This window comes from Macaca nemestrina, chromosome 10, assembly GCF_043159975.1.
Source record: "Macaca nemestrina isolate mMacNem1 chromosome 10, mMacNem.hap1, whole genome shotgun sequence".
Classification (NCBI taxonomy): domain Eukaryota; kingdom Metazoa; phylum Chordata; class Mammalia; order Primates; family Cercopithecidae; genus Macaca; species Macaca nemestrina.
Genome location: NC_092134.1, coordinates 93,552,798 through 93,579,577, shown reverse-complemented (window position 1 = coordinate 93,579,577; position 26,780 = coordinate 93,552,798). Strand labels below are relative to the sequence as shown.

General features: G+C 36.5%; 1 protein-coding gene across 1 annotated transcript in view; it reads left to right on the top strand.

The window, feature by feature from the left end:
• The first annotated feature begins 2,895 nt into the window (after positions 1 to 2,895).
• Positions 2,896 to 26,780, top strand: part of LOC105470180 (leucine rich repeat kinase 2) — a 145,173-nt gene continuing 121,288 nt past the window's right edge. Inside the window, exons 1-8 of the mRNA XM_071071872.1 lie at positions 2,896 to 3,378; positions 3,650 to 3,735; positions 10,940 to 11,049; positions 14,258 to 14,346; positions 16,562 to 16,696; positions 18,203 to 18,337; positions 20,828 to 20,959; positions 26,504 to 26,623. Of these exons, the coding sequence (XP_070927973.1) occupies positions 3,228 to 3,378; positions 3,650 to 3,735; positions 10,940 to 11,049; positions 14,258 to 14,346; positions 16,562 to 16,696; positions 18,203 to 18,337; positions 20,828 to 20,959; positions 26,504 to 26,623 (958 nt within the window). The 5' untranslated portion in view covers positions 2,896 to 3,227. The remainder of the gene's footprint in view (positions 3,379 to 3,649; positions 3,736 to 10,939; positions 11,050 to 14,257; positions 14,347 to 16,561; positions 16,697 to 18,202; positions 18,338 to 20,827; positions 20,960 to 26,503; positions 26,624 to 26,780) is intronic.

Genomic DNA, 26,780 nt, shown 5'->3' with positions numbered 1-26,780 from the left:
CCAGTTTGCCATTTGACTTCTAGTTTCATTAATGGGTATTTTTTCTTTGACTGCAGAGAATTTAAATTTGATGGAGTCACATACACCAACCTTATGTGATTTCTTTCTTGTTTTTATGTTTTCTTATTCAAGATTATATAACTATTAATTTATATTTTATTTTTGAAGTTATTTTTATTTAACTTTTTAATCTATCTGGAGTTTGTTTTGATGTTTGCTGTAATTAGAAATGCCAGTATTATTTTTTCTTTTCAGGAAGTTAGCCAAATGTTCTAGCACCATTTTATTCTCCACTGAGCACTGCTTCCATCATAAATGTGTGCCTGTAATCTTCATTTTCAGTCTTGTTAACTACCTGAAGAGTTGATAAATCTTGGAATTTTAGTCAGTCAATTAAACATTTTTGAAACCTAAGAGAATACTTTACCTTAACACTGCAGTAGTTCATGGGAGAATGCTCCCAACAGATAATTCATATTTTCATACTGCCTACTCACAGTCTGGCCAATATAGAGTAGATAATAAATAGGCAATAGACGGATGAATGAATTGTGGAAATTGGAGACATCTTTTTTTTTTTTTTTTTTTTTTTTGAGACGGAGTCTCGCTCTGCCGCCCAGGCTGGAGTGCAGTGGCCGGATCTCAGCTCACTGCAAGCTCCGTCTCCCGGGTTCACGCCATTCTCCTGCCTCAGCCTCCCGAGTAGTTAGGGCTACAGGCGCCCGCCACCGCGCCCGGCTAGTTTTTTGTATTTTTTAGTAGAGACGGGGTTTCACCGTGTTAGCCAGGATGGTCTCGATCTCCTGACCTGGTGATCCGCCCGTCTCGGCCTCCCAAAGTGCTGGGATTACAGGCTTGAGCCACCGCGCCCGGCCGGAGACATCTTTTAATTTAGATTTATTTTGCTTTGGAAGGGAGGTAGGTTTTAATTTCTTGCAAGGTTGTAATTCAGTAGAATAGGAAGGGAGAAACTAATGCAGAGGAACAGAAGGAATGCATGAGATCGAGAATGCCTATAAATATTTGAGACATTGATTAAGTCATCAGAAATGGAAACAAGTTTAGAAACAACTTAGAAAAGAATACACTGTAGGTCTGATAAATATTGTTAAGATTAGGATTTTTTTTTTTTAAATTATGGAAAATGTTATACAGACAGAATAGTAGAACAGACCGCATGAACCCATCTCTTATTATCTTCAACAATTACCAGTTCAAATGTTGTTATTGTTATCTCTGCCTCCACACATTTCATCTTTTCCTCCACCACTGGATGACTTTGAAATACATCCTAACCCTGCTACCATTTCAACTGTAAATATTTCAGCATGTCTCTGTAAAAACTGAAGACTCTACAACAACAAGACATAGACCTAATATCCAGGTTAAGTAGGAATTTGCTATCTTACTAATCTGATGAAAAAACAAAGTCTAGAGCATTTTTATTAAAGTGGTAGAGCATGAAGAACCATCTACCGGGTGTTAGGAGATTTGCCTGAGTTGAAGTCCTGGCTCTCAACTTCCCACCTGTGTGACTCCAGCAAAGCTCTTCACTTCTCAACTCCAAATCTCAATTTCCTCATTAGTGAAAGAAGGATACATAGTAGTAGTTTTATCCATTTCAGACTTGTCATCAGGATTGAAGTAACAGATGTGAAAACAAATCTAAAATTGTGAAGTAGTAACTTCCAGTCCAATCCTCTTCTTTGTAAATAACCTTGAGGACAGACACATCAACTGAAGGATAGATCATCTTTGCCTAGCCTTGTTTACAATGTTCTTGCTAGGTTTCTCTTCCTAAAAACACATTACTAAGGTACTTAACAGAACAATCAATCAAAAAACGAAACCAAAAACTTTGGGGTTATAGACACCCATACTCATAAGTAATTCTGAATGCCAAGAGAAGAGTATTTCGGTTTGCTTCTCTCACCTTTTCACCTTTCATTTCATGTACCCTGTCCTTTGTCTCAGTTCTTTTTTTTTTTTTTTTTTTTTTTTTTTGAGACGGAGTCTCGCTCTGTCGCCCAGGCTGGAGTGCAGTGGCACGATCTCGGCTCACTGCAAGCTCCGCCTCCCGGGTTCACGCCATTCTCCTGCCTCAGCCTCCCGAGTAGCTGGGACTACAGGCGCCCACAACCGCGCCCAGCTAATTTTTTGTATTTTTAGTAGAGACGGGGTTTCACCGTGGTCTCGATCTCCTGACCTTGTGATCCGCCCGCCTCGGCCTCCCAAAGTGCTGGGATTACAGGCGTGAGCCACCGCGCCCGGCCCTGTCTCAGTTCTAATAGCTCTGAGAGCTGATTACTTTTCGGGTGTCCCACGTATCAGGATCCTGCCTAGTGCAACTCAATTCCAAAAGTTAATTTAGTGGCCTTTTGGTGACCAGAGCTTCAGATAACTCACAGGGAAACAATGTTTATTTCCTCTCCCACTAACAGTCACAACAATAATAAAAAAGACAGTAGCGGGGCAAGTTTTGATGGCTAACCTCTCTCTCCATCCTTTAAGGGGAGAACTCTGTAAAGAGAATGTTTTCCTAAAGGGGCCATCTGGGCGGTGTCCTCTTTTTCCCAGCGCCCTGATTTCTATTCTTAGATCTGGAGATAGGCGGCTTTCATTTTTCCTGCTGCCAGTTCCCAGACCTTCCCTGGGGCCGCAGGATCCCCGGCTGGCGGGTCGCGGAGGGTGGTCGGCCAGGCTGCGCACTGCGCGCCTCCGCCGCGGGGCTCCGGGCCTTGGGACTCGGCGGAGTCCGCTGAGTCAGTTTCTTCCTGCGCGACTCCCCGCCGCGCCGCCGCCGTGGTGGAATCTGGTCCCAGGAGGCGGCGTCCGCCCGGGTCCAGTCTAGGCGTGCGTGGGGGCCACGGGCACGGTCATCCCGGCCAGGCCCGGCTCCAGCAGCCCCACGGCCGCCGCCGAAGTTCTGCGCGGCCCGTCGCCCCGGCGGAGCCTCTGGCAGGCCCCTGAGCTGGTTTTTTGGGGCCTGGCTGGGGGAGGAGGAAGCCGAGCAGGAGGGCTCTGGAGAGGGAGGGCAACGCGGGGCGGGGAGCCACCGCCTTCCTCATAAACAGGCGGGCGTGGGCGCCGACGGGGCCCCCGGGGAGCCCTGGCTGAGGGCGGTGAGCTGAGCTAGATCCCGGGGAGCTGTGGCCGGCGCCCCTGCCGGTTCCCTGAGCAGCGGACGTTCGTGCTGGGAGGGCGGCGGGTTGGAAGCAGGGGCCACCATGGCTAGTGGCAGCTGTCAGGGGTGCGAGGAGGACGAGGAAACTCTGAAGAAGTTGATAGTCAGGCTGAACAATGTCCAGGAAGGTAAACAGATAGAAACGCTGGTCCAAATCCTGGAGGATCTGCTGGTGTTCACGTACTCCGAGCACGGTAATCACTTGCGAAGAAACTGTGCTTTTGTTTTTGCAAACTTTCGCCCCCTCCTCACATTTGCAAACTTTGTCCTCCTCCGCTGACGCTGCTCAAACCCGGACTCTTAAAGAGCCGTAAACTCCCATCTCCTTTCCTTAGGGCGGAAAGGAGCTGAGAATTCCAGGAAGGTCTTCACCTTTTTGACTTTTCTCCCCTTTTCAGACTTAAAAGGAAAGGGGGTGCTGTGGATTGTGACTTTGCTTCTTTTCCCCACCCACTTGTTTTCCAGCCTCCAAGTTATTTCAAGGCAAAAATATCCATGTGCCTCTGTTGATCGTCTTGGACTCGTATATGAGAGTCGCGAGTGTGCAGCAGGTAAAGGCATTGTTTTCACTTCAACTCATTCGCCCTTCTGTTTGGAAGGAGACGTTTTACTGGCAGTGTTATATAGCCGGGAGTTCTTGGTTATTCTGGAAATTTGGCTTGAGGAACCTCCGACTGTGATTTTCAGATGGGGACATTGTTAAATATTTTGATCATGTAAAAAGGGATGAAGGGCCCCAGTATGTGTTCCCTGAGTGTCTTTAAGTAGTAACTTTATAAAACCAACAGTATGGGTGGTGGTAGAAGGGGGATAAAAATGGGTTCGGGTTTAGTCCCGTTATTGGCAAGATGAATTAATTACTGTTTAGACCTGACTATTCCAGGAATCTTCCCAATGTAGAACATGTCCTAGATGAGAGGATTATGAGTAGTTTGGAAAAGGGGAATAACTAATAGTGATAAAATGCCACTTTGTCACTGGCAAACTCTTGTAGAGTTCAGCATTTCTTAAAATTCAAAGACAGATTTCTAGCCTTTAGTTTTAGTATACCTTGTAGTATCTAAAGAAAGTCATGTCTTTTGAGACCCTCATAATTTACAACTGTTGTCATATAAAATGCATGTAAAACTGAAACTTTTACAATCTGTACCACAGGAAACCCAGAAATTTGCTAAATGCCTTGGATATATATATTTTTAAGGGGGGCTTTAAAATGGTAATTAAGAATGATTTACAGTCAAAACAAAATTATAGGCCAAAGTGATAACTTCCTTTGGAGTACTTAGAGATTTGGGGAACTGAAATCAGTTTTGTCATCTGCATGTTAACTCATGCAAAGAAAGAGAACTGGACTTTGAACTCCATGGAGGTGCAGTCAGAAAGCCAATGTTTCTTAATACTTGAGAGACTTGACAGAGGTAAGGCATCTCAATCTTTAAATTGGTGTGGGTCTATCTTTATCTTTATGCTTATCTCTGTATCTAGCTCTATCTGGGTGAACCATCTAGCTTCTTTCATATGAGGACATTTATATCTGGAAGAAATATTTTAATTTGTTTTCAACTGTGAAATATTTTCCATCTGACTGTTACAGATTTTCACACCACTATCAAACCAAACCAAGAAAAGATGGAGGCATAATAAAGATGCTGTTCTTTTAAGACTCAAAGTCGGAATTTTGCCTGTGGAATATGAGTCACTCTTTGGGCAATGGCCTATTGTGCTTCCTGCTCTGCACCCACGTCATCCCTTCTTGCCTCTGCTTTGGTGTTCAGAAGTGCCTGGTTCTGGCCACTTTCATTCCCTAGACTCTGTACTTCATAGAGTCACTTCTGCTTGATACCGCTCAGGACAGTCAGACCCTAGGTAGGCTTTGGTCTGCAAGGTCTAGATAAGGGAGTGCTAGACTTGAGAACCCAAGGGACTCTGGAACATACCACCTAATTCTTAATTTTAGAAATTGCTCAAGCCTGAGCATACTTGTCTGGAGTAGTTATGAGTGTGTCACTCAGTATTTCTGCCCAGAGGATACTGGAGGCAAAGTATGCTGGAAAATAAGGAAGAGTCTTTTTATAAGTAATTAATTACTTTTTTGGATGTATCATAGTTGTATATGTTTTTGGGGTACATGTGATATTTGATACATGTATACAATGTGTAATGTTCAAATCAGGGTAACTGGACTATCCATCACCTTGAACATTTTTCTTTGTGTTGGCAACATTACAATTCCTTTCTTCTAGTTATTTTGAAATATGCAATAAATTCATAATTTCCCTACTGTACTATTAAATACGAACTTAATTGCTTCTATCTAATTATATTTTTGTACCCATTAACTACCTTCTCTTTATCCCTCCCCATCCTTTCATTCCCAGTCTCTGGTAACCACCATTCTACTCTCTCCCTCCATGAGATCCACCTTTTGGCTCCTGCGTATAAGTGAGAATATGCAATATTTTATTTCTGTGCCTGGCTTATTAAATTTAACATAATGACCTCTATTTCCACCCAGGCTGTTGCAAATGACAGGATTTCATTTTTTATGACTGAATAATATTCCATTGTGTATGTATGCCACATTTTCTTTTATTTTTAGTTAAGTAATTAATTTAGAGACAGGGTCTCACTCTGTTGCCCAGGCTGGAGAACAGTGGTGTGATCAAATCTCACTGCAGGCCTGAAATCTTGGGCTCAAGTAGTCTTCTTTCCTCACCTTCCCAGGTAGCTAGGAGTATAAGCATGTGCCAACATGCTCAGCTAATTTTTTTTTTTCTTTTTTTACTTTTTGTAGAGATGGAGTCTTGCTATGTTGCCCAGGTTAGTTTCAAACTCCTGACCTCAAGCAATCTTCCTGCCTTGGCCTCCATATTTTCTTTATTAATCTGTTGATAGACATATAAGGTGATTCTGTATCTTTTTTTTTTTTTTTTTTTTTTTTTTTTTTTTTTTTTTTTTGAGACGGAGTCTCACGCTGTTGCCCAGGCTGGAGTGCAGTGGCGCGATCTCGGCTCACTGCAAGCTCCGCCTCCCGGGTTCCCGCCATTCTCCTGCCTCAGCCTCCTGAGTAGCTGGGACTACAGGCGCCTGCCACCGCGCCCGGCTAATTTTTTTTGTATTTTTAGTAGAGACGGGGTTTCACTGTGGTCTCGATCTCCTGACCTTGTGATCCGCCCGTCTCGGCCTCCCAAAGTGCTGGGATTACAGGCTTGCGCCACCGCGCCCGGCCTTCTGTATCTTAACTATTGTGAACAGTGCTGCAATAAACATGGGAGTTGAGACATGTGTTTGATATACTGATGTTCTTTCTTTTGGATATATACCCAGCAATGAGATTGCTGGATCATATGAAAGTTCTATTTTTAGTTTTTTAAGGGACCTCCATATTGTTTTTCATAATGGCTGTACTACTTTATGTTCCCATCAACAGTGTACCACCATTCCCCTTTTTCTACATCCTCACCGGCATTTGTTATTTTTTCTCTGTTTGATAATATAGCCATTCTGTCTGTGGTGAGATAATATCTCATTGTGGTTTTGATTTGCCTTTCCCTAAAGATTAGTGATACTTAGGATTTTTTTTTTTTCATGTATCTGTTAGCCATTTGTCTGTCTTTTGAGAAATGTCTATTTGGATCTTTTGTCCATTTAAAAATAAGATTTTTTTTTTTTTCCACTAATTGAGATTTTTGAGTTCCTTATGTATTCTGGTTGTTAATCTTTTGTTGAGTGGTTATTTTGCAAATATTTTCTCCCGTTCTTTATGTTGTCTTTTCACTTTGTTGATTATTTTCTTTGTTGTGCAGAAGCTTTTAGCTTGATACAGTCCCATTTGTCTATTTTTTTGTTGTTGTTGCCTCTGCTTTTGAGGTCCTACCCCAAAAGTCATTGCACAGACCAATGTCCTGTAGTATTTCCCCAATGTTTTCTTCTAGTAGTTGCACAGTTTCAGGTCTGAGATGTAAGTCTTTAATCCATTTTGAGTTGATTTGTGTATATGGTGAAAGCTGTGCATCTAGTTTCCTTCTCTGGCATAGCTAATATCCAGTTTTCCCAGCACTATTTATTAAAGAAACTGTCCTTTCTCCATTGTAGGTCTTTGGCACCTTTGGAAATAGGTTGCCTATAAACGCATGGATTTTTATCTAGGTTCTCTATTCTGTTCTATTGATCTGTGTGAGCAATAGTCTTTTGATTTGGTAATTTAATGCAATAGAATTATTAATTTCAGTACCATATGTGTATAAGTCTATAAAGGGCATTGCATATTACAAGATTTGATTCTTACTGAAATCTCACTGCCCTCTCAGAAATCTTACCGGATGGTTTACTCTCATAGCTCAGTGAGAGTAAGCTACTAACTGAGGATCAAAGAGCTTGTGACAAACCTGAGACCCAAGTCTTCTCACACCTTCAAAATCTCTTTCCATCATACAATCTACTAGCTGCTGAATTCACAAGCTTTTTGTGCAAGCTCATAAAAAGCAAAATGGTTTGGTTTTTGCTTTGGCCATGCTGGGTACAATGACATCAATTTAAATTAGCATTGGTCTTACCAAGGGGATGTAGAAAGGGGTCTCCTACTGACATTTTAATACTCACTTGAAAGTAGTGTTTTTCCTTCAGATTTCTTTATATAATTAGTATAATTACTGTAAGTATCCTTTAATGTTTTATATGTTGAGTTAGCTGGAAGTGCCAAATTAAAAACTCTTAATGATGAATTTAAGGTATTAAGGTAAATTACTCCTTCATTTAATTTAATTGTAATTCTTAATTACTATTTAAAATAAAGATTAAGGTTTGTTTCTAGATGCCATTTAACATGATATTCCGGGCTGTCAGTTTTATTTTCGAAGTTTATTTCATATTTTATTAATGCTTCTTCATAAATGACAGTCTTTAGAAAATTGGTAGTTAAGCTGCTTTATATTTTTCTTTTCCTGCCCATCGTTTCACTGTGCTCCTAAATTTTACATCTCTTTATTCTCACGGTTTCAACCTTGAAGAAGGGGAGCAAAATAAATGAAAGTGGCTAAAAATTTTTCTTTAACCCCTAGACTCTTTCCTGTTGTGCCTTAATTACATGCTTGAGTTTTTAGAATAATTATAATAAAGTAAAACTACCAATTTAATTGTATTGTAACCGTGCAGGATGGGAAATTTCTCTCTTTGAAAGATAAGCTTTTAATTGAATAGATTAATGGATCAATTGTTACCTCTGCTTTGCTGCCAGAGATTCTGTTTCATCACAGAAGTTCCATGTAGTACTGGAGAGCTCAGTTGCCTGAATCTTTTTGCAAAGCACTTACTTATGCTGTTGCTTCACCAACCAAAACAAAACAGGTTTTTTCCTTGAGTCAGCTTTGTAGGTATAGGGATGAGTTTGGCATCCTATGTGATTTTTTTCACCACCAGAAGCTGTTCAGAATGTTATTTTCTTAAATACTTCGGAAAAAAGTCTTGATGTATTTTATGAAAGCACAAAAATAGTTGGTTTCTATGACAGCTGGATTGTCAATGTCTGTTCAGCTTACGTGGAGGAGGATGTCCTACTTAAGTAGTATAGGTAGAAATAGCTGTCAGAAATTGCTGCCTTTGAAAGCAATTTGAAATTATGTAAAAGGAAGTAATGACGAAATAAAGCAATTTCTGTTTAATCTGGAAAAGATCCAAAAGTAATATTGTAAAGAGATCTTGAGTAATCATTTTTATCTTCCTAAAATAACCCTTGTTTACTCCTGTAAACAGGTAAGAAACTTGTGCCATTATTCCTTATTGGATGCATATAGATTTCTCACCTTGTCATTCAACTCCTTGCAATGTTCAACTTTACTTATGCATCCAGCCTTATCCCAAAATAGCCTCTTTCCTGTAGCGGCTTCCTTATTATGTAGCAGCCTACTCTCCTCACCACTCAACAGTTCTTATACAATCTGACTCAAGCTCTCCCTCTTCATATTATATTCTCTGAGTAATTTCAACTCACACTGAATCTTACTTTCAGTATTTCTATTGTATTGGTATTTATTACACATCACACTTAGGTACTTTTCCATAAGTCTCTAGAGGGTGGTGTGTGTGTGTGTGTGTGTGTGTGTGTGTGTATATAAATGCACTTTCTTTTTTTTTTTTTGACCATGTCAAGTATAGTTCTATAGTATAATAGAATTGGAGATCCTTTACATTTAGAGAGGAGTCTACAATAGGAGGAGTAGGTTAATTTTAATCTGTGGTTTGAAATCAGGACTTTCAATTTTTTTTTCAGAGGTAAAGAGCAACTTAGGCAAGTTGGCATCTTGTAAACAGACTGAGTGAAGATATACTTAAAATGCATCCATAATTTCATATTTTATTTCGAAATGTGAAAGAGCCTACTAGGGGTGTCTGTATCTCTAGACCTTATCAATTCATTCTAGAGAAATCTAGAGGGAGCCATTGAGGAGTTCTACCTCCTGTCTATGTTATAGAGCCCTTTCTTTTTTTCTCCTATCAGATGTAGAGTCAATTGCTAAAAATGCCATGTTTCTTGCCTCTATTATTCTAGCTTCATTAATTGGGGAGCAGCCATTCTGATAACTTACATTTTGCTACTAAAGTTTTCAACTTGCCCTAATCCTTCATTTTAAGCCACTTCATTTTTTCCTATAATTAAAAATTTAAATATGTGGAGGAAATTCTGTCAGGTAGCTATTACTTAAAACCTACTAAGGGCCAGGTGCGGAGGCTCATGCCTGTAATCCCAGCACTTTGAGAGGCCACGTCAGAAGGCTTGAGCCAAGGAGCTTGAGACCAGCCTGAGCAATATAGAGAGAGACCTGTCTTCACAAAAATGTTTTAAAAATTAGCTGGGTGTGGTGGCACATACCTGTAGTCCCAGCTACTTGGGAGGCTGAAGTGGGTGGATCACCTGATGCCGTGAGTTCTAGGCTGCAGTGATCGGTGATTGCGCCGTTGCACTCCAGCCTGGGTGACAGAGTGAGACCCTATCTCAAAAACAAATCAAAACCAAAAAAAAAAAAAAACAAGAAAAGAAACGTACTAAGGATCCAGTATAGCCGTTCTTGCACTTAATAATCTTGGTACAACCTCTAAAACTATTTTTTGTAGTTTATTTTATTTTGCCTTAGACAATAGGCATGTCTATGTTCTTCAAAATTTAGAAATTATATATATTTATGTGTGTGTGTGTGTGTGTGTGTATATATATATATATATTTTTTTTTTTTTGGAAATGGAGTCTTGCTCTGTCCTCCAGGTTAGAGTGCAGTGGCGCAATCTCGGCTCACTGCAACCTCTGCCTCCTGGGTTCAAGTGATTCTCCTGCCTCAGCCTCCCGAGTAGCTGAGGTTACAGATGCCTGTAACCTTACCACCATGCCTGGCTAATTTTTGTGTTTTTAGTAGAGACGGGATTTCACCCTCTGCCATGCTGGTCTCTAACTACTGACCTCGTGATCCACCCGCCTCCGCCTCTCAAAGTGCTGGGATTACGGGCGTGAGCCACTATGCCCAGCCGAAATGTTATATTTTTTGTATGTCTTTCTGGTCTGATTTTTGGAGAAAGGTGTATCCTAAGGATATGGCTTGCTTTTGTTTCTTGGTAAGCATTTTAGGGTATCATTTTGTTTTATAACAATTATTTACAAGTGAGATAAGCATATATTCCACTAAGACTGAAGAGATTCATGTTTGACTCAGTATGTTCTATTAACATTCTTTAAAACACGTGAATATATGTCTTTTTTGTTTTCAGGTGGGTTGGTCACTTCTGTGCAAATTAATAGAAATCTGCCCGGGTACAATGCAAAGCTTAATGGGACCCCAGGATGTTGGAAATGACTGGGAAGTCCTTGGTGTTCACCAGTAAGTATGATAGATATGTAAAAACAAACTGCCTTGAGTATTTATCTATACACATAAAAACCTTCCCTTGATACACTGAATTTGCAATCCAAGGCTACTCTTGTGAAATTCTTTGAAATACAGATATTTTTCCTTGAGTTAATGATTTACATTTATAGAGAGCTTTAAACTCAGAAGTTTGATTTAGAAAGCAAACATTTAAGGTAACATGTCAGGAGTTATTTTAATAATATAATCATATAATTATAAAACTGGTTAACTTGTAGATTTTTGATGAGTACTTTTGCATTCAAACCATGAAGATATTTTGCCCTTTAATAATAGAACTGATACAAACCACTAGTTCTTAAAAAAATGGGAACTGAGAAAAGTTAGTTCTGTACGTAGTAATTTGAAAGTTGATGTTCTGTCTTTCAATGGTACATTTATATATATTCATATATATACACAGTAAGTTTAAACTACGGCTTTCAAAAAGAGTAAGAAAGAGGAAATTACCCTTTCAGCACATCTGCAGCCAAATCTTGATGACAATTTTACCAGCTATGTTTTTGCAGTTTGCAGCATAATGACTTCTTAAATGAGACTACTTCCTTAGCCACAATTAATTAAGAAAAACCTTTTCTGAAGAAGAATGTGTTTTCAGGAAAATACATTATTTCTTGACAGTTAAAAAATATCTTCTCAGCTACTCGGGAGGCTGAGGCAGGAGAATCACTTGAACCTGGGAGGCGGAGGTTGCAGTGAGCCGAGATTGCAGCACTGCTGTCCAGCCTGGGTGACAGAGTGAGACACTATCTCAAAAACAAACAAACAAACAAACAAACAAACCTTCTGTCATTAACTTTAAATCTTTTTTATACGTAATGTGACTTTTCTTTACCACAGAAAAGGAAATTGTGAATATATCTGGCTTACAATGGTATACAGTTTATGAAAATTTAATTTATGAAAAATTTTTAGGTGTTTATATTGGTGATCAGTATCAAGTAGTGCTACAAATTTAGACAAATTAGAGCTATATGTTTGGCCATAAGTGAACATATCTGTGCTTATACATTTTCCCCTCTTTGACAAATGTGTTGCTCTTCTTGTTTTCAGTACATAAAGGGTGTGTTTGGAAAGAGCATATTTACAATTAATTGGAGTTCTCATCTTCAATCTAATCTTTGTAATTCTATGTTTCAGTTCTAAAGTATACAGCTTTTGATGAGGAATTACTCAGAATATACCAGTAATTAGCAATTGTAACTTTTAAGTGTCCCTTGGTTTGGTTGAGAATTTCCAAGATGTCCAAAGATGAGCCAGTCTATAACCTCAGGGAGTGTTTGGGAAACTCATCTAGTCATATTCCTGTTCAAACCAGCTGTTCAAATTAAATTACATAAATGTTTATATAGGAAATTTGTTCACTCACTCACTTACTCATTCACTCACTTTGTTCATCCAGTCATTCATCTTCCATTCATCAAATGTTTTTTAAGCCCCTCCTCTAGGCCAGAAACAATGCAGTTGTGAAGAAGATAGACACACTGCTCTCTCCAGTGGAGTGTATTAGGTCACTCCCGGCAAAAATTGATTGCAAAACAGATTTCTGTTTTTTCAAGGCCTTTTCTCTCCAAAGACTTACCAGTTCTGAAGAAAAATTTCTTCCGTGGTGGTAAAGTCAGGAAGAGTGGGAATGGTACAGGGAGAGGTAGGGGCAGGGTGATTAGGAGGAAGACTGGCAGAGAATTGAAGACTGGCTTCATTCAGTTCCTCCAACTGCCAAATGGAGATTATGCAACGTTTCTTGAATACGTACAAAGCTCTAGATGTGGTCAGCTCAGTCTTTTCCCAACAATTCGCCAAAAAATGCTGTGCAGGAATAGACTAGAGATTATATTTTGGGATTAATAATATAGGGATTAAAATCTCATGAATTTGAACTAAACATTATTGATATGTTAAGTTCACTTTTTTTTTTTTTTTTTTTTTTTTGAGACAGAGTCTTGCTCTATTGCCAGGCTGGAGTGCAGTGGCCTGATCTCAGCTTACTGTAACCTCTGCCTCCCAGGTTCAAGTGATTCTCCTGCCTCAGTCTCCCGAGTAGCTGGGACTACAGGAGTGCACCACCATACCCAGCTAATTTTTGTATTTTTAGTAGAGACAGGGCTTCATCATGTTGGCCAGGATGGTCTCAATCTATTGACCTCATGATCCCCCCGCCTTGGCCTCCCAAAGTGCTGAGATTACAGGTGTGAGCCAGTGCTACCGGCCCACTTTTTAATATATTATTAATTTCTCTTTTAAAAACAGTAGCAATCAATAATTTAAATATTGAAATGAATTCTTAATTTATATACACAAACTAACATCTTTATATCTCTCTATGTTTTAATATATCAACATGTCTAAGATAAATTATAAATTTATATCACATGTAAAAATGGGTTTGCTCTCGATGTATATAAGACTTCATGATATTTTGAACATGGAGTTGGGTGAAAATAGTGAATCTGAATTTTTGAATTTGAATATTTATTGGAAAATAAGTAGCGCTTTTACCTTTTTAAATGAGACACATAATAGTTCCCTGTTGATTTTTTGTTTGTTTTTTTAACTTTATTAGAGTTGACAATTAGAAATTGTTTATATTTAAGGTATATAGTTGATTTGATATATGTGTATATTGTGAAATATTACCACAATCAAGCTAATTAGCATTCCCTGTTAGTTTTTATAAGCCTGATTCAGGTTTGTAGAAAGAAACAAACACACATGGCCAGGCACGGTGGCTCATACCTATAATCCCAGACTTTGGGAGGCCGAGACAGGAGGATCACTTGAGCCCAGAGGTTTAGACCAGCCTAGGCAACATAGTGAACTCTGTCTGTCCAAAAAAGAATGAAAAAATTAGCCTGGTGTGGTGGTGTGTTCTTGTATCCCTAGCAACTCAGGAGGCTGAGGCAGGAGTATTGCTTACTTGAGCCCGGGAGTTTGAGGTTTCAGTGAGCTGTGATTGATTGCACCATTGCTTTCCAGCCTGGGTGACACAGCAAGACCTTGTCTCTAAAAGCAGACAACAGACAACAAAACCACATGAGCTTCACTATAGGGAATTAAATACAATGAGAGTAATAAAAAATAGGTGAGCAAAAAAATCTAAATAAGCAAATTTCTGAGTATGATATTTCATTCTTATCTTGATTTCTGTTTTTAACTCCAGATTGATTCTTAAAATGCTAACAGTTCATAATGCCAGTGTAAACTTGTCAATGATTGGACTGAAGACCTTAGATCTCCTCCTAACTTCAGGTAATACATGTATATGTTTTTCGTGTTGATTCAGTTTAAAAAAAATTGATGCTATTAACTTAAATTTTTTTTTTTTTTTTAAAGATCAGGATTAGGGTAGCTTGATTTAAATGTCCTAAAATTGCATCTTTTTTTAGACCTTGTGATGTGACAGCCACAATGTAATCTAAGTATCAGTTATTTCCAAAATTCTTTCTGTTTCCATCTTTTCTCCTTATCTCTTTTCTCTATACGTTGCCTCTCAAAAAATCTCATTCAATACCTTGGTTTTAAACATTACCTTATATATTGTCCCCAAATCTCTGTTTGTAGCCTGATGTTTGCTCCCAAAATCTGGACCCACATCTCATATTCTCCCTAGGTTAGTGGTCATTCATGCCCTTGCATTATTACTTCTTTCTCCATATATATCTTGAATATATTTTCTATAATGTATGTTCTGGAGTATGCCATAATAGTTACATTTTGAAAATACATAACATTACTTCTTGAGTATTTGCTAGATGCCAGGCTTCACAAGTAAAATGCTTCACATTCTTTTAAACACCTAAACCTGAAAACACCCCTCGTGATAGGGATTTTATCTCAGTTTTCTAAGTGAGAAACACTGAAATGCAGAGAAGTTGCTTCGGCCACTAAGTGGTAGAAACAGGGTCTGATTCTCCATGTCAGGTTCCTTCCCTGAGAAAACTTTGGCCTGGAAAATAACGGACCTGAAAACAAAAAATCTTGAAATGATGCAACAGTTGTGGGCATTGCTGTGCTGGACACTGGCTATTATATAAGGTTCTTAGAAGAAAGGCTGCTCACAGGGAGCTAATCTTGTAGGGCTGGGAGGAGTTTCCTTCCATGTAGGGGAGGGCTTTTTAGGTTGAGAGAAGTATGGGTGCACAGGCCTGGGAGAATAGCATAAGAGAGGCTGGACATGTGATTGGGAAGGTTTGAAATGTCCTCATCAGTCCCCATCAGTCCTGCTAAGAGATGAAGACCTTGCTGGAGAAAGAGGAAGATGAGAGTATGAGGGAAAAACAAGAAAGTACTCAGCATTTCACCACCGCTTTTTATGACCATGTTGTATGGAATGCACTAACAGTCTTAACCATGATTTAATTTAACCTCATACTTGGGAGGTATTTTTTTTTTTTTGAGGGGTATTCATTCTTCATTTGGCAATGGACAGGAAGATGAGGGTTTATTAATCTGAAAAATCTCTCCACACTGGAATATATTAAAGTTAGCCTCATACAGTACTACCATTCCTATTCCAGTATTATTATTTTTATTGACAGAATAGATGCTGTTTGTGTTATGTTTTGGATTATGATAGGAGATGTTTGATATAGTAAAAGGCAAGAGTATGACAAACAGTTAGTCCAAGTACAAAGAGGTAACAAAATATTTAGTGAGGAACAGTGTTTAGCATATTTGGAGTGAAGACAATGTGCAGAGGGATAAGGGGCTGATGAGATACATGTACTATAGTCAGTTGTGTGATGGGTCTTGTTTTTTCATACTAAGGAGTATGAGAAGATCTTAGAAGATTCCAGCAAGGGATTTGCAAGACCACAATTGTGTTTTAGAAATATAATGCAGGCAATAAACTAGTTGGGTAGAAATTGGGGCCTGTAGAGCAATTAAGCATCTGTTTTTGCATTCTAGATGAGAATGCAAAACACAATAGGAATGAAGGTGCCTTGTTCAAAAGGCATTTTGTTCAGAAGGAATCTTCAAGATGTGTAGGAGATATACTTAGAGGACTTGGTAACGAATTGATTTGTTGTTTGGATAGAGAATGAGAAGAGAAAGGATGGTGGAAAAAGAAGATGACTCAGGAGTTTCTCTTGGGTAGCTATTGGATTATGGTATCATTGATGAAGACAGGGAACAGGAGTAGACCAGGTTTGGGGTACCTGTAGAATATTCAGATGATGTCTAAGAGGCATAAGAATGTATTTCAGGTGTTTGGGGCAAGTTATCTAGGGTAGAAGTACTGATTGGGACTCATGAAATTGTAATAAAGTGAACTGAGAATTTATCTCATTTATAAAGATCTAGAGCTTGATAAGTCTAACATCTAGGGCAGTTAAGTGGTTTGTCAATAAACAAACAAAAAAAATCGTGAGTCTACAAACCATTCACAGTCTTCATGTAAAAATTAACACATTAAATGTTAAAGCAGATCTTTACTCAGAGCATATTATTCTCTTCAAAATAGGTAAAATCACCTTACTGATATTGGATGAAGAAAGTGATATTTTCATGTTAATTTTTGATGCCATGCACTCATTTCCAGCCAATGATGAAATCCAGAAACTTGGATGCAAAGCTTTACATGTGCTGTTTGAAAGAGGTATTTTAAAATGTCAAATTCCTTAAAGTATATATAAGAAAAAAAGGCTTATACTGGGAAAAGTAGAACACAATTATAAGAAGAAGAAGGTTTCTAAAATCCTACTATTAAGAAGGGGGAGTTGTCTGTCAAGGGTGAGGAATGGGGTTAATTCAGCAGTATTGCTTGTTTTGGTGGAGTGAATTGCATTCATGGGTTATAAATCATGCCACTGGAGTAGACTTTCTTCAGTTGCATAACAAGGCATAAGGTTTACTTTGAAAACTGGATGTATGGGTGTTATGAAAGAAAAAATACAACTGAAGCCAAGCATAGGTTACATCGGGATTATGATGTTGAGTCATCATCAGAAGTCTTAGAAATTGATAAAGGCTCTGCATAAAGAGCCAGGAGGTTTACAAAGTGTCCCTCAGGAAAAAGACTAATATGCATTTCATAGCCTGGCCCTGAGATTGGTAACTGAGATTGTCATGTAATTTTAGAGTTGGTTGGAGTCCTTGTTTAGTCTTTCCATTGACCTGAGGAGGAAATGGGTCACAGCAGTGAAGTGAGCATCCTGCCTCAGGGCACAGAGCTTGTGACAGTACAGTTCAATTAGCAATTATTTTGAGAGCCCCTTTTGTATCATTATGGGAGCCAACCGTGCTAGGGGTTTAGATAAGAATGATTTTTGCGGGCCCTGTGTCAGTTATCAGTTTACCAGTCTAATTTCTCGCAGTTCCCAGAATGGGATAGATCACCTAATAACTGAGACAGTTTCATGATGTTCTTCACTTGTTAGAAAAACTTAACTGATTTCGCATTATATTATAGGGACACTGGCATAAAATTAAAAAAAAATTAATGTTGATCACTTAGAGTGCCGTATTTTCTAACATATTTCTGGCACCATTCTCAAGCTAGATAAACTAGAATTTTATACATGTTTTTGAGGTTGTTGCCCAATAACAGTGACTCCAAATGGAACTTACTGGCTTGATCAAATGACTTTAATTGTGAAAATTAATGATCTATATTTTTGCTGTCTGATGGAAAATCACTAAGACAGAGTATTTCAAAGTCTGATTACTTGCCATTTGCTCAAGTTGACAACTCTTGAACTGAAACATTTAGCCGAGCTACCCTTCAGCAGCCTACCATTAATGCCTCCCTTTCAAATATTGCAATATGTCCAATTCCAGTTGACCATCTTTATTAGTCACTGTCAGTTTTCTCTAGAATTTCCCAAATGAAATTGTAAATAATTTTGTTTTTCTGAGAATGACTAGCACTTTTACATTTCAAAACATTGAGTACCGAACATAGACTGAAACAAAATTATTTTAATCTCTGTAGCTTGCTTTCCCATTATAACATTCTTAGGAAGGGCTGTTTTCACAGAAATATATTTTTTATTTAAGGAGATTACATTTTTTTACACAACTATCATGAATGTTGTAATTTTTGAATAATTAAACTTCTGTATCATCTTTAGGCTTATTCAGTATTTTGTCTTTCATTTTTTAGTCTCAGAGGAGCAACTAACTGAATTTGTTGAGAACAAAGATTATATGATATTGTTAAGTGCGTTAACAAATTTTAAAGATGAAGAGGAAATTGTGCTTCATGTACTGCATTGTTTACATTCCCTAGCAATTCCTTGTAAGTAGCATTTATATGTGATTTCTTTTTCGTATCTGAAAAATCACAATATATCTCTTTCTGAGTATATTTTAACAATATTTTTATTATTTAGAAACTTGTGGATGCTAAACCCATTCATTCATTTATCCATTTAATTAATTTACATTAATTGACACTATACTGAAGTTGGCTGTGGGCTTGGTGCTGGAGAAACAATAGTGGAAAATACAAATGTGTTCCTTACCTTTTCAGAGCTTGTAGTACAATGGGGGACACAGATAAGTATAGAGGTGATTACAATGGCAGAAGTGATGGCAGAAGTACCCAGAGTTAGGAGAACAAATAGGAAATGAGGCAATGTCTCTTAGCCAAGATTGAATAAGTAGAGCTTCCTGTGCACAGACGTGTGAGCTGAAGTGAGAGTGCAGGCAAAGTGGCCCAGGCAGTGGGAATGGTTAGTGTAAAGATGCTGTAGCAAGAGAGAGCAGACTGCCTTCAAGAAGACAAAAGTAGCTCAGTAAAGGTGTGGGGTTATGAGTGTGCATGCGTGCATGCGTGTGTGCCACTGTGCATGCGCATCCCCAAATATCCTGTCCGTTTGTGTTTCATTGACAGAGGCAAGGGAGACCTTGATAAGAGGCAGTGGGTGAGGCCAAAGACATGGAGTGGAGAGCATGAAGGGCCTAAAAAGCTGCATGAAGGAGTTTGAATTTTATTGTGATTCTTGATTAGCATTTTAATGATGCTTTGAAATTTAGCCACCTTTTTCACCAAAAAATATTAATCAGAAGAAATTAATTTGATGTGTCTGTTACCAATGATTACTAATAAGCTAAAATAATGGCTCATATTCTGTTTTGTTTTGTAAATGCCCATTAACACTTTGTATTTCATGTATTACTTGTGTGGGTTTCTACAGGATATACATATGCATTTATCTAGTGATATTTTCATCCTCACACATGTGAAGTTTTGAGGATTCAACGAGTTAAAAATGTAGAGTAGTACCTGGCATATAATAAGTGTTCTAAAATCACTGACAGGATTATTACACAATATGTATTTTATATGTATGTTGTATACTATATGTAATTGCATTTATGGTTTCAGATATGGAAATCACTGTGTCAGTCTGAAGGTGTGAGCCTTCAGTGTAGGCAGAGTAAAAACCCAATGCCCTTGTGAAAGAATGCCTTTTTTTTGGTGATGTTTATAAAATCACAACGTTTTCTTATCCACAGGAAATTAAACACTAGAAAGTGGGTGGGGCTGAACAATAATAGAGAAAGGCCATGCTTTTACATTTCTCTGAGTCATCATTGCCAACAAACTGAATATATTTTTCATTATACTTTTCCTTGGCTATATTTATTCATTTATTTATTTATTTTGGGCTGGCAGTTTTTGGAATCCATTGTTTTCCACCCACATCTGACATAACTCCAGTAAAAATGTGTTGATTCATAATACAAAAGTCAAAGAAAGTGGCAGCTAAAAATTAAGAATCAAGAGTTTTTAAAGCACTGATTCTAACTGAAAAACATTTGCTTTTCAGTCTTTAAGTCTATTGTTTTGAATCAAAGCAGGTAACTCCTTTAACAGACCATTTCCATACATTATTAACTTTTTTTCTATGTTTAAGCATTATAAGACACTTGTTGTGAAAACAGTTGATTAGTTTTGGCTGTGCCAAAACAGATACTAAAATGTTTTGCAAACAGCCCTTTTTTAAAAAAAATTAAAATAAAAAAACAGTTAACATTTGATGCAGAAATAGACATATTTTCTCCATGTAGGTTCGCACTTCACTCCCTTTATTGATTCATTGCTTTTTCTGGTAGAGTCTTTCCTTCCTTTCTGTTTCACCTGTGTTTGTCCCTTAGACTTATATTTTAATATTGTGCCTCCCCTTTTTCCTTCTCCCATCTTTTCTTCCACCTATTTTGGAGCCTTCAGGAAGCTTTATTTTGCTGCCTTGTACACTGGTTGCTCTCCTGGAATGGAGGAGGAAACAGGTCATAACTGATTTTAACTCTTCTATCTGGTGACATATTCTTGATTTTCTTTCTTTTGGTTGGGGAAAAAAAAATGCGAAAGTTATTATCCAGTGAGGTTGAGCCTCGTTAAGAAAGAGACCCTCCAATATATTTTTTGAAAACTTAGACCAATACATTACATTTCTAGACTTTCATTTTCAGTACTTTTCATTTCGTTTTCAGTACTAAAAGTACTCTGAATTTTTCCTTTTTTTTGATCTTAAGGCTTTAAGCCAAGAAACAGGAAAGAAGTAAATTTTTCTTAATGCTAAAGATGAGTCCTACATTCCATTATGTTATCAATGAACAGCCTAGAATTTTTTACAGCTGCTTAACGGAACATGATGTTTAAATTTGGAAATGCAGTCATTATGCTGCCATCTATTTACAATCTACATAAGACATCTTTGTATGCATATTTGAAAGGGGAAAATGGTTACCTTATTGATAATTATGATCTCTTTAAATTCAGGCAATAATGTGGAAGTCCTCATGAGTGGCAATGTCAGGTGTTATAATATTGTGGTGGAAGCTATGAAAGCATTCCCTATCAGTGAAAAAATTCAAGAAGTGAGTTGCTGTTTGCTCCATAGGCTTACATTAGGTGAGTTTCTTAGTTAATATATCATCACAATCTGTATGATATACATATATATAATATATATGTTGCATAATGATGGATAAGTAGCATATTGACATACTTTGAATGAAAATATTGTAAAATCCTAGAAAAAAATAAATTAAAAAAAAGAAAATACTGTAAATTACCAAACCGTTTTGCTATGTTTAGATGGACTTTTAAAAGGAGTGTCAAAAATAGGTGTGTAGAATGTGAAAGAAGTATTATCTTAATCTTATTTTTATAGAGATAGTTATATAGATGAGTTTTTTTATTGTTGAGGCTATATTTAAAATGTAATTATGTAAGAATTGATATATACAAAAAATATGCATAACATATACAATGTAAAGCATAATGCAAAGAACTCACCATCCAACTTAAATATTGTATATTCCCAGTGGGGGAAGCTACCCTGGGCTGCTTCTTGCCCTTGCTTTCTCTATAGAGGTTAACACTATCCAGAATTTTGTGTTTATGTAATCTTTTGCTTTATAAATATGATTTACTACATTTTCATGTTTCTTTAAGTAAATTGTTAACACTTGCCTCCTTTTGCTTCATCACAATGTAATTATATTGTATGTTGTCTTCTTCAATTTTCAAATATCAATATGATTATAAGAATCAGAAATATTTTTGCATGTGGTTGCTAGTAGTAGTCTATTATTGGAAATACCACAATTTATTTTTCCATTTTTCTATCAATGGACATTTGGGTTCTTTCTTGTTTTATGCTACTACTATCTGTGTTGTTAGGAAAATATAAATAAGGGTTAATATTTTTAAAAATATTTACTTGCCATTGGTAGGTCCTTCTTTGTGAAATACACAATCTGTCATTTATCAATATTTTTCATAGGATAGTCTGTCTTTTTAAAACTGATTCATAGATTCTGGACAATAATATTTTGATGGTAGGTTATATGTATTGAAAATACCTTCCCTTGACTTGTAGCACGTCTTTTCACCATCTTTATAGTGGCTTTTGTGATATAGTTAAATTTAATAATCAGTTCCTTTGTGATTTACTCTATGTATCTTGTTTAAGAAATCTTTCCTTTCCGAGATAATAAATATATTGTATATTTTATTCCAAATCTTTCTCATTTATTAAACTGTTGCAGTTTGTTTTTGTAAAGAACCCGATTCTCCCTCTTTTTTTCAGTGTGGAGAGCTATCATAGCACAATTTATTAGAGGTTCACCTGTTTCCCAGTTGTGTGGTACACTGACTATATATATTTATGTTTCTGTCCCTGCTGTTCTGTTGCATTAATCTGATTTGTCTGAATCAATTTAACGCTATTTAAATTAATAGTTCTGCAAGTCCTGATATCTGAAAAGCTAGTAGGTCAAGTCACTATACATTCTTTTTTAGGCACAGCTTGCCTTTTTTCTTGGGCCTTTACTATTCCATACTTATTTTAGAATTAACTTGTCCATTTCCTTGGAAAACACTGTTGAGATTTTGACTGGAATTGCACAAAATATGTGATCATTTTAAGAAGAACTGATGTCTTTACATTATAATTTCTTCTATACGTGTCTTGCACATCTTTGTTAGTTATTGCTACATATCTTATTTTTATTATTATTGTAAATGGTATTTCTTTTTACATCGTATTTTTGAACTGTGTTTTCATAAAGAAATGCAAATGATTTTTTTGTATATTGAGCTAACCTACCTTTCTAAACTCTTCTATTAATTCTGACAATTTATTTCCAAATGCTCTTAAGTTCTCTACATAGCAATTATATAATTTGTAAATAATGACAGTCTGAGTTCTTCCTTTCTGCTTCTTATATTCTTTATTTCATTTCCTTGTCTTTTTACATGACCCAGAATTATTAATACAGTGTTAAATAGAATCAGTGATAGTAGACATCCTTGTCTTGCTCTTTTTCCTGATTTTAAACAGAATATTTTTAATATTCTCCCATCCAAAATAATGCATCTTACAAGGTTCTACATTTTTAAAAATATTTTAAGAAATTTTATTTTATTTCTTCTTTGCTTTTATTTTTACAATGTGGGCTTTAAAAAATCATGGGTGAATATTTAATTTTATCAAATATACTTAAAATGTAAGTCTTTTTTTTTCTTTTCATTTTGTTAATATGAAGAAATACATCTACAGGTTTTCTAATACTAAGCTACTTTGCACTTCCTGATAAATTTAACTTGGTCATTTATTAGATTTTTAAAAACACTTATAAAAAAATCTTGTCTGTTTATTTTCGCATATACCAGGTGAGTTTTGGCAGCCTCTTGTTTTTTTCTTTTTTACCCTTTCTTTTTTTTAAAAAAATCCTTCTATTTCTTTAATGATTAATACATGGCTATTTTGTATTTTGTATCTGATAACTATATGTAAAGTTCCGGGGAGTCTAAACCAACTGCTTCTAGGCTGACTGCCCATCAGTTACGGAGCCTTGTTTTCTTGTATGCTTGTGAGTTTCTCTTTGATTGAGTTTAATATTTGAACATCCTGAGGACTTAAATTAAAGATGCTCTTTCAGAGGTGTTTGCCAGAAGTCAGAGCACAGGACTGACGTGGGAGCAGTTTAGGATCTTAAGATCTAGGCTTAATATGGGAGACTCTGGTTGAATTACCTTACCTTGCAGAGAGTCTGAAACTCGATTGTTGAATGCAGCGCCGAAATTCATGCTTTCCCTCGAGACTACTCTGGCGTTCAACTCACAGCTCTTGTTTCAGCTTCTTTTTGAACTCCCTGTGTGCCCCTCAACACACACCTTGGAAACTTCCTTGATATTTTTGTGAGGACAACAATGCGTGTAAAAGGGAGTGGTTGGTGACTAATAAGGAATGATGGCTAACTGTTGGAAATTGATTCTGATGACACTTTCCCAAAAGGATAACCAGGAATATTTTGTGCAAAATTAGGATTATTATAATAGGCATTTAGTTTTTCATCATTACAAATTTTTGGGAAAATCATTAATCATTTGAAAAAACTAATTGACACATCTCCATTGTAGCAACTCGTATTTTCACTTCTAGTATCATGATTATATCCCCTGTATAATTTGGAAATTGATTTTAGCATTAGGAAAGTTCCTAGTTTCAGTTAAAATGAATTTTTTGTAAGTTGAATTCTATTTTAAATGCACAACTTTAGTTTGTTATTTCTTTCCTTGATAAGCATTTATTGAATGTTGTTATATGACTAAGACTGTAAGATGATCATGTTTAATATTTTCACATTTCTTTCATAGTTTCCAAAGTGTATATATACACTTATATATTTGATATGTATGAATCTACTTATGTACTGTATATATAAATATAATAACATTGTATATAAATGTATATAAATATATATACATGTATAGAAATATACAAATGTATATACATATATTTATATACAAATATACAAATGTCTATAAATATAAATACATTTATATATACAAATATAAATACTGTGCATATATATATGCACACAGTATCTATTTGTATATATAAATGTGTATATATACACACACACACACACACACACACACAGAGTATTTTTTGATCCATGCAACAATCTTGGGAGATGGGATATTGTTATTATTTGTACATTTACAGATGAGGTCCTGTGGTTCACCAATCTTTGTGTTTTATTCAAGATTATGTAAGCAGTAAGGGGTGAAATCAGGCTGAGAACCCAGATTTCTTCATCCCTAAACAAAGTATTTCTTCTAAAATTTGGTAGCCATTTACTAGTTTATCTCTATCAGGTTACCCTTTATTCATTATTTTTCGTGAGAAGGTTGTAGTTGTACAAACTGGCTGATATCTGATAATGTTTTAATCTAATTCAAAGTTGATTTCTTAAATCCAGGTGTTAGAGTAGCACACTACTGTACAACTCTCTGTTTCATGTTTTACACAGTCAAGTTACAACTTGCACATGTTACATTAAAATGTGAGTTCGCCTTCATTTCTTGAAATGAGCCAGAGGAAGAAGTGATTTTGTTTTTGTGATGAGGGAAATGCTACTTGACTGCCAAATTGGTCTAGAAGAGCACATTAAAGTTGCTTGATTTTATACTGTTAAAATTAAATAAACCATGGCAACTGTCATGTCATATGCAACTTTTGTATTATTCTGTAAGATTTTTTAAAAATAAAAAGAGATCAAACTGATCTTCAGGTAAAGATGCTTTTTTCTCTTGTTTATCTCTTAGTGAATGATTATTAGTTCCATTTAATGGGTAGATAATTTATTGTTGCTGTTATTGTTTCAAAAGTAGCTGAATAAAATGCTTAACTTTTTCTTCATAGTTAAAATTAAAACCTCAAGTAAGTAAATATTTAACGTTTTGCCAAATTATGTAATCTAATTATGGGCTTAATGCATTTAAGGACTCTGTACAGTTTGCTATGTATTTTCACACAAGTTGTCTGAACATAGGTCTAGTCTTCCTGCCGTTTTCTGAGTCACACAGTGAGTCAGTGACGGAACAGCTGTAGGCAGTGGTGTGGGTATAATAGGGAAAAGAGAGTGATGGGGACCACCCAAGTTTAGACAAGCTGGTAAAAGTAGAAGAAAATCTTTTTGAAAACACTAGTGATCTTTAAGGGCTGTGGAGAATGTTTGCTTGGTGGGTGAATGTGAAAGAGGCAACAGCATGGGAAGGTGTTGGTAAAGGAGCTCCATAGTTGCTTAAACTGCCTTTTGATTGTGAGGCCGTTGATGAATATTTGGGCTTTAGGTTTTTTATGATACAGGATCTTTTCCATTTCTGGCTTTGTATCTCAGAGATCACTTAGTTATGCTTATAGATGAATAGGAGTTTTAATTCTTTGTTTTAGAAAGAAGCTTGGCAATTGTTAGTGTGTTACAAATAAGCCAAATGGAAAAAGGTACATATTTCTGGAATATCATGTAAAGTTTTTCCTCATAAGGATTTAGACTCTTGGGTGTCATATTAATTCTCAGAAGAATGGGTATAAAAAGATATGGGACTTCTTCCCAGGGTGGGTTGGAGGTGGTGAAATATCTCATTTATTTTAGTTTTTATTTTTTTTTCTGAGATCATCATAGACAAGATCAAGTAATGGTAAGCATGCCAATGAATTTTCTGAACACTATTCCTTTAAGTGAAAGAAGAGGGTTTCAGCAAAACTATTTAATATTGGATCTTCTAAAAGACAGATTTAAGAATTTCATCTTTAAAAGTCAGAAAAATTAAGTTATTTTATACAATGAATATTGCCGTGCCATGTGTAACAGACGTGACATGAGAGGGAATCAGAGAACATGCAGTTAATACAACCCAAACTAGTATCATTATTTTTGCTCAGTCACTTCCATTGTCTAAGTAAGATAAATAAATGACAGCATAAAATAAAATTTCAAAACTACTCAATCATATTAAGCTATTTTAATTACAGTAAATGTTTTAATGCCATTAAATATTCATCACCATCCAAAATTACTGATGTAAATAGTGTTATATGTTAAAGGTAATTTAACTTCCATGGATGAGAATTCAGCTAATGTTTCACTTAACTTTTAGGTAATTTTTTTAATATCCTGGTATTAAACGAAGTCCATGAATTTGTGGTGAAAGCTGTGCAGCGGTACCCAGAGAACGCAGCATTACAGATCTCAGCGCTCAGCTGTTTGGCCCTCCTCAGTAAGTAACTTCACTAAAAAGGAGATTCTTCCAGAGGCATTTGACATCAAATATGAACACTGTAACAAGAGAATCATATGTACAGATGGGAGTTCTGTCCTGTGTAGCTCATTTTCTAGTAGGGAATACTTTCAAGGAAACTAACAGTTATGACAAG